At 39.7% G+C, this 8,526-nt stretch overlaps 1 protein-coding gene across 4 annotated transcripts in view; it reads right to left on the bottom strand.

Moving 5' to 3' along the window:
• BPNT1 (3'(2'), 5'-bisphosphate nucleotidase 1) overlaps positions 1-8,100 on the bottom strand; it is a 22,695-nt gene extending 14,595 nt beyond the window's left edge. For 2 of the 4 annotated variants that reach the window (XM_032422325.1, XM_032422327.1), the window contains exons 1-2: positions 8,023-8,100; positions 2,794-2,921 (exon numbers count right to left, since the gene is read on the bottom strand). In XM_032422325.1, the coding sequence (XP_032278216.1) occupies positions 2,794-2,921; positions 8,023-8,092 (198 nt within the window). In that variant the 5' untranslated portion in view covers positions 8,093-8,100. Of the gene's footprint in view, positions 1-2,793; positions 2,922-5,515; positions 5,620-7,927 lie in introns of those variants that run through there. The other 2 variants (XM_032422326.1, XM_032422328.1) reach the window with 2 other exon arrangements.
• Between the last annotated feature and the right edge of the window lie 426 nt (positions 8,101-8,526).

The raw sequence follows: 8,526 nt of genomic DNA, 5'->3' as shown, positions 1-8,526 counted from the left end.
AGATCGTTACCTTTTTCATTATCTATTACCTAGAAGTGCCTGACCACACAGAGGACAGGGTGATCATTACCTTTTTTATCATCTATTACCTAGAAGTATGTGACAGGTACAGAGGACAGGGAGATTATTGCCAGTACAAAGGACAGGGAGATTATTACTACAAGTGTCTGACCAATACAGAGGACAGGGAGATTATTACTGTTTTTCCATTACCCCTTAGCTATAGGCTCCTGTTGGAGCACTCTGTCAGCTTCAGAGGGGTATTGATAAATTAATAGATTGACCAGTTCCTTCTTCTGGGTCCAATTACAAGAGTTGATGACCAGCTATCCTCCAAGCCAGGGAAAGCCAAATTCTAGAGTCCCACTGCTTAAAGCAGTTCATCTCAAAAATGGTGCATAAGAGGGGCGCCTGGGTGGCTCAGTCGTTAGGCATCTGCCTTCGGCTCAGGTCATGATCCCAGGGTCCGGGATCAAGCCCCGCATCAGGATCCCTGCTCAGCGGGAAGCCTGCTTCTCCCTCTCCCACTCCCCCTGCTTGTGCTCCCTCTCTCGCTGTGTCTCTGTCAAATAAATAAATAAAAAATCTTTAAAAAAAAAAAAAAGGCCATAAGATTAGTAGCCTTCTGAAAGTCGCTGAATTACATTGTTGGTTTATCACTGAGCACGTACGTTGTCAACTAAAACCTCTTTTTTAAACAAATATAAATCAGATTTACTTCTTATAACTTGAACACAAATATTTTGGGAACTTATAATGATTCCTGATATAATATCCTGTTGGATTTGGCCCTCTTTTCTTAGTGTTTGTAACTTTTTGAGCACTTTTTCTGTGATCCAATATATTAACTACTGTTTCCAGGTTCATTTTATTGATAAATTTGATAAGTATGATCTCTATATCCTCCCGTTCCACAACATTTTTGAGACGATACATTCAATGAATTTTTAAAACTGTATTTAAGTTAAAGGTTAAAGAGAAAAGGACAGAGTTGGAAGCAGAGTCCTATGATCTGTCACCAATGATCTTTTCTTGGTTGATGTGAATCGTGAATTAAAATGTTTGGGTAACATTGTTCATCCACTTATGAATATACCTAACAGTGGTTCAAGATGGGGGATGGGAGGGGCGCCTGGGTGGCTCAGTTGGTTAAGCAACTGCCTTCGGCTCAGGTCATGATCCTGGAGTCCCAGGATCGAGTCCCGCGTCGGGCTCCCTGCTCAGCAGGGAGTCTGCTTCTCTCTCTGACCCTCCCCCCTCTCATGCTCTCTCTCTATCTCATTCTCTCTCTCAAATAAATAAATAAAATCTTTAAAAAAAAAAAAAAGATGGGGGATGGGAGATGTCATGTCCATATTTATCAATAGCTTGAATTTTTTTTTGACAATGAAAAATGAAAATTTTTTTTCTGAAATCAAGATATATTGTATCTACTTCCTATACTATTAAGCCCATAAATATATCAAAATTAGAAATGAGTTTTACTTAACTTGTTCTTGTGATTTTCATTCTATTTTTTTTAAGTTTTATTTATTTAAGTAATGTCTACACCCAGTGTGGGGCTTGAACTCATGACCCTGAGATCAAGAGTTGGTGCTCTTCTGAGTCAGCCAGGCACACCCCCTGATTTTTATTCTTATTTTTTTTTCTAGTTGGGGGAGGCGGGGGTAGGGGCAAAGGGAGAGGGAGAGAATCCGAAGCAGGCTCCACACCCAGCGCAGAGCCTGATGCGGGACTCGATCTCACGACACTGAGGTCATGATCTGAGCTGAAATCAAGAGTCGGATGCTTAACTGACTAAACCACCCAGGCACCCCTATTCTTAATTTTTAAAAGCACTTACGTTAAATGTCCTATAATTAGCTCATCTGAACTTATTACTAAGTTGTTTTTTACTCATTTTTGGTCCTCATTTTTTTCTGCTGACAGCCTTAGATAGATGCCTGACTTAACTACAACTCTATTTATAAACCATTATAATGTTAATAGTTAATTATACCCTGTAATTTTCTCACTTGGGCAAAATTATAATACAATCTTCTTTAAATGTTATGATAAAAAGTCAATATATGGAAACTTACATTTAAAAATTGCAACGTGAAATGATAACCAAATTGTGTAGAATAAATTATATTTTAAACTAGAACACATGCGTAGTAGGATTTTCTTTTAAGAATCAACTATCACTAGGGACACCTGGCTGGCTCAGTCAGTAGAACATGCATGCAACTCCTGATTTCACCATTGTGAGCTCAAGCCCCATGCTGGGTGTAGAGCTTACCCAAAAAACAAAAACGAAAAGAATCAACTATCATGATAAACTATCTTTCTGATAATTTACCTAAGTTTTTTTTTTTTTTTTTACCTAAGTTTTTAATTATCATTCTAGGGGGAAAATAAAACAACAACCTTGTCTTGTGTTTCTTTCCCATGAAGAAGAGAAAAGTTTAAAGCTCTGACTATAAGGAATACTTATTTATATGCCAGATTTTACCAACATGTCAAGTTCACGAAGGACTCAATGACCTGTAAGAGACTACTTTAGGATATGCAGCTTGGTTATGGTGCTCTGGGGCTGGACAGCAGTCAGAAGGCCTAACCATAAAAGTTTTGGTTGCAGGAAGTCTGGAATCATTTTCAAAGCAGAAATGGAGCCTGTTTGTACTAAGGGTCTAGCAATGTCCATAGGTGAGACATTAATTATTTCAACTATTGAAGTGTGTCCAGATTATTATATCCTTAGGTAAAACGTGAAGGAACAAAAATAAAGTTGGTATGAAATGAGATGAGTACCTTCTCCACAATACCCAGGTCTCCTTCAGCAATAACACGTCTGACTATGGTTCCTGCCTTTTGAGCAATAGAATATGCTGAGGCTACAAGCCTCATCAACACGGTGTGACTGGAAGCCATGATAAGCCCTAAGGGGAAATTAAGAGAAACATTGTTACTTTCAAAGCCAACTACTGGTTTCAGTCACTTGAATTCAATTCAACACATATTTACTGAGTAACTGTACAGATCCTTTAATAAACTTTTGCTAAGAGACTTGGAAAAACCTCCATTTCAGCATTAACTCTCTCAATAAATTTTATAGTATTCATTCTTTCTGCAGATGCGACATTTTGAAGCACGGGGAAAACTGGCGCAGGCCTATGAGCACGTGAAAAGGTTTTATGTATGAGGTATACGTGGGTATGTGCAAAGGCTGTGGAAATTCCATCAGGGGCTAAAAATGTAAGATATAACATCTGCCATGGACGAGCTAGTGTTTTGGCGGATTGGGGGTAAAATATTGTAACCTGAAGTCCGTAACATAAAACTGGTAAGAGCCAAGAGAGGTATGAATAACATAAGGGATGGGGGTGTATGTACAGAGTAATTAAAAAAAGGAGGGGTTGCATGGGATTACAATTAGTTTCTAAAAACCAATGAATGTTCCATTAGAGATTAAATAAAATTTAATCTGCTGGCTATTTACTACCATCATCATCAGTTGCCAAATAAAGAGAATACGCAACACACCTAATTGGGGTGAAGACCAATCATCTGGACAAGTAATGAGTGTCAGAATAGCCCCTGGCCCAGTGGAAAATATGGGAAAAAGAGCCTTCAGCATAAAGTATATTCCTCTTTGAAAATACAAATTCAAACCCTGCAATTTTAGTGATTGTTCCGAGGCTGGGATGTACCACCCAAATTCCCTTCAGGGCTGAAGAACATTTCCCCAGCTGCTTGGAGTGCCACGAACAGATGGCTTTTAGCTGCCACCTTTCTTTGGGAATTTATCTGCTGAGAAGAGTCACTGCACCTGCAATGGGTCAACAGATGGGATGGGTTTAAAGGCCACTCCACACTCCAACAGGGCTGCCACCCCAACTCTTCTGGGTCACCGTAGCTTCCGAATGCCCAGCTTGGTTGGCTGACTGAGGCCTTCGCTGAGACTGCATCGCGCCCAACTCGCCACTCCCCAAGGCATCACTACCTTCTTCACACTTCCCACAAGTGATCCCAAGAACACTCCCTAACAAACCTCTTGGACTTTTTCTCTGTCTCAGAGTGCTCACAGGGAACCAACTGATGACAAAAACTCTCGGCCCTCCAATCGAATCTGGTCAGCATTATTTCAACTCAACAAAGGAACACAATACAGAACAGAAGGGACATTACGGGGTGCCTGGGTGGCTCAGTTGGTTAAGCGACTGCCTTCGGCTCAGGTCATGATCCTGGAGTCCCAGGATCGAGTCCCACATCGGGCTCCCTGCTCAGCAGGGAGTCTGCTTCTCCCTCTGACCCTCCCCCCTCTCATGTGCTCTCTCTCTCTCTCTCAAATAAATAAATAAAATAAAAAAATCTTTAAAAAAAAAAAAAAGAAGGGACATTACAAACCTCAATTCAGCAAGTCATTATTCTACCGCCAATTTCTTTTTTTTTCCTACTGCCAATTTCTGACTGCATATTTGATCTGATGTGCCTTTTAAGCTCTTTACATCTTTTTTCTCTCATCCGAATTCTAGTCACAGGGATTATGAACATTAATTGAGACAATAAACAAGTGAAGTGTTTGAAACCCTTCAGAAGGAAAATTGAATTGTGGCCAGTAGTTGTCCGGAATTAAGATGAAAATAAAATGAATTCTTATGTACTTAAATTCTCTTTATCTTATTATATCATAATCCGGCTAGATTCATTTTATTGGCAGGCTAGGTAAAAAAACTGCTTATGAAAATTACTAACACTCAAATAGAAAACAGGAGAAATAATTGAGCAAACATTCTGTTGACCTTACCTCTACTTCCTTATTATCCTTGATCAGCTACATATCTGATTTATTCCACAGTGGAAAAGGTAGTCTTCAGGCAACTAATCATGTACTACCCAAATGCCTTAACTACTGAGGATATTTTAGTATGTGTTGGAATGCTCATTCAGTCCCCAAGTTATATAAAATGTCCTTGGTGAAAGGCAGATCATTTTCCCTCACTGTATGGTAGTGTTGTACCTTTTCACAGACATCACTTATATTTGAGCCAATTAAGCAATCATTCCAGGCTTGTCAGGCTTCGTATATGACTAAACCACTTCCTTTTATGTTTGCCACATCCACAGTATTTTCTTATAAAGACAACCTTTTAGGCTTGTTCTACTACATTCCTCATAAAATGCGTACTATATGAACTGCCATTTAAAGCTAACACCAGTTTCATAAGAATGTAACAGGTTTGAGGTAAAGCACAACAGTGATTTTTAAAGAGGTCCCGCAAATCACTTTTAGCTGGCAAATAAAATATTCCTACCAATTTCTCTGAAATACTTCGGTCCAAACATACTTAGTAATGAAATATTATCATCCCCTTGTCTAATATTTTTCTTACATATTTTTTCAACAAATGAATACAATTTTGGCCCTTAATAAAGAAAATGAATCTAATCATATTATCAAAACACACCTGGAAAAGAGGTTCCTGTTAGCCTTTTTAATTGTGCCCCCTCCCAGAACCCAAGTGAGAATCACCTTGTTGACGGTACTGATGGGGAACCCGTGAGGCCGCCGCCGCCGCCGCCGCCACCAAAGAGCCACCTGCAAGTTGCTAACTTCCGTTTAGCAGCTCAGGTTATATACATGTACTTCCTTCTCTACCAGGTTTACATCTTCTGGGTCCTAAAGCACCGCCCTCTGAGAACACAGCTTCCTGACAGCTTACTCAAAAACAGGATAAGGCAGCCAAAGTCACAGGCACAGGAGCCAACCGCCAGCGATCAAACCCTGGCTCTGGTATATGTTAGCCATGTGAACTTGGGAAAGCCACTTAAATTCTCTGTGCCTCAATCTGTAAAATGGAGCTAATAATAGTATCTATAGCATGGGGTTGTTGTAATTATTAAATGAGCAATGCAAGTAAAGGACTTGTAACAGTCCCTGGCACAAGGTAAGCACTAAATCACACTGGCTAACCATTACTGTGATATCTGTCCTCATTACTGGCTGTCCTGCAGAGGCAGCAGGGTAGTGTTCCGGGCAAAAAAATTCCTATGGGCTTCTGCAACTTTATTTTGACCCTGAGGATGTAATATGATAACCAATACAACCCAGAATCACATTACAGATTCTTTTTCATAACATTCAGAGCTTGAGGCTTAAAGTAGTACGAGAAAAGATTGTATGCCACTTACGGCTATCAACCTAACATCCCAACCTTTAAGAAATCTTTACAGTAGCCAATAGGGCTAGTTCTGAAGGATTAAAAACAGGAATCAAATGATCCATTTCCTTTGACAGCCTGGGAAAGGTAATTTGAATTCAATATAAAGATGGTGAGCACATGAGGATTAGGATCTAAAAAGGAATGATGTGGGTGCCTGGGTGGCTCAGTCAGTTAAGTGTCTGCCTTTGGCTCAGGTCATGATCCCAGGGTCCTGGGATCGAGCCCCACATTGGGCTTCCTGCTCAGAGGGAGCCTGCTTCTCCCTCTCCCTCTCCCTGACCCTGTTTGTTCTCTGTCTCTTTCTCAGACTCTCTCTCAAATGAATAAATAAAATCTTTTAAAAATGAATGACTGAGTTCCCAGTCAAAATACAAAGATTATATCTTTTGAAACCTAATCAAGTGATGCTAAGGTTCAAGGTCATCTGGAAAAATAAAAATATGAGCATAACAGAGCAAATTCTGAAAAAGAACAATGAGCCAAGATACTCTCCTTACCAGTTATCAAAATATGATATAAAACTATAGTAATTATACAGTTTAGTCCTGGGCAGAATTAATCCCAGAAGTAGATCCAAATACACTAAGGTGGTATTTCAAATCACAAGGGAAAGTTAATTGTGCAAAAATGGTGGGAACAGTTGCCAATCTTTTTAAAAAAATGTTGGAAACTTTTTGCATTCTTTGTATCAATTACATCCCAGATCAATGCATGATTTTAGAAGTAAAGAAAGAAACCATAAAAGCATGAGAACAAAACTGTGTGAAATATTTTGTAGATTTGGTAAAGGACTTTTAAACATGAGAAAAACTAAGAATCTATAAAAGAATATATTGACAAATTTGACTGAATAAAAATTAAGATATCTATGTAATCAAATTACCACAAGCAAAGCAGATGACTGACAAAATGAGAAAAAAATTTTGTATCATGTACTAGACATCTGAGTTAATTTTGGTTATGTAAAGGGTTTTTACATTAATATGTTAAAGATGAATAATCTAGTAGAAAAATGAGCAAAGGACAAAAATAGGTTATTCGTATTAAAAGAAAAACAATGGCCATTAATTACATGAAATGCTCAACTTCATTAATTATGAAAGAAATGCAAATTAAAACAGCAAAAGATGATTGTTCATGTGTAAGACTGGCATAGATAAAAACGCCCAGTGTTGGCTAGCCTGTGAGGGAACATCCTCCTGGGCACTGTGAGCAAGGATGCAAAGTGGTTAAAACCTCTTAGGATGATTTTGAAAAGCTTACTGAAAGTAAAATGTACACATCTTTGGAACTAGCAATTATATTTTCAGGGAAACCTGAATAAAGCAAGCAAGCCTACAAGTATGTAGGAGAGATAGTAGGAAGAATGTGTGCTATTTGAACGAAATTTAATTTCAGACATAAGGCAGTCTCTAAATTTGAGCGCACTAACGAACCCACTGTCTAGGTTTGCCTTGTTAATTCTACAATAAATAGCAATGAAAAGACCCTGGAGGACGAAAATAAACGCACCGATCAACAATTAAATTGCTGATACTCAAGAATCCAGGTCCGAAATTGGAATATCTAGAGAGTCAATCTGACTCATGCAAACTTTTTTCTTTTTTAAACATAAATCCCTGTAATCTCCTTGTATCTGTGCAAAGGGGTGGAGTTAGGGGACCAATAAATGAGTCAGATCTGCCCAAGGTCTTGCCCTGATTCGCAGGGGAGAAACTTACTGTGACAAGCCTGGAACAAAGCTAGACGAAAGACACTTGAAGGGTAACAACAACAGAAAGCTATCATGCAACAGGTCTCTCGTTGGGTCCAGTACCTGGCCGCCTTCCCGTCAATAGGTCGAACGTTGGTGGATGTAGGACAAACCTACCGCAGCTACTGAGCATGCGGAAAATTCAGCGCAGGCGCAGAACAGCTACTCCCACGACTGCCGGGGACTCCCGACCCGCCAGAAAACTCCATTTCTCCGTGTTTTCCCCTGAACTCTCCGGCCGTGTGTGTCGCCTACTGTAATCGGGAGAGGTGTGCCTACTTTTAAAAGATTCATTGTGGTTTCAGGGGTCTTCCAGTCCACTTTGTACACTCTTAAAATGTTTATTGGACTAGTAATATCGCACTGCGGTGGTCAGCGAGGGTCTACCCTGGAATCCCAGGGGTCCGTGGACTGGCTTCAGGAGGTCCACGACCCCTCCGCCTCCGCTCCCAGGAGCTAAACGGTTTTATGCAGAATTGTCACTAGTGCTTACTTTTTTTTTTTTTTTAAGATTTTATTTATTTATTTGACAGAGATAGAGAGAGGGAACACAAGCAGGGGGAGTGG

This window comes from Phoca vitulina, unplaced genomic scaffold (genome assembly GCF_004348235.1).
Source record: "Phoca vitulina isolate PV1807 unplaced genomic scaffold, GSC_HSeal_1.0 scaffold26, whole genome shotgun sequence".
Classification (NCBI taxonomy): Eukaryota; Metazoa; Chordata; class Mammalia; order Carnivora; family Phocidae; genus Phoca; species Phoca vitulina.
Note: the sequence above shows the minus strand (reverse complement) of the source record. Positions and strands in the feature narration are given on the sequence as shown.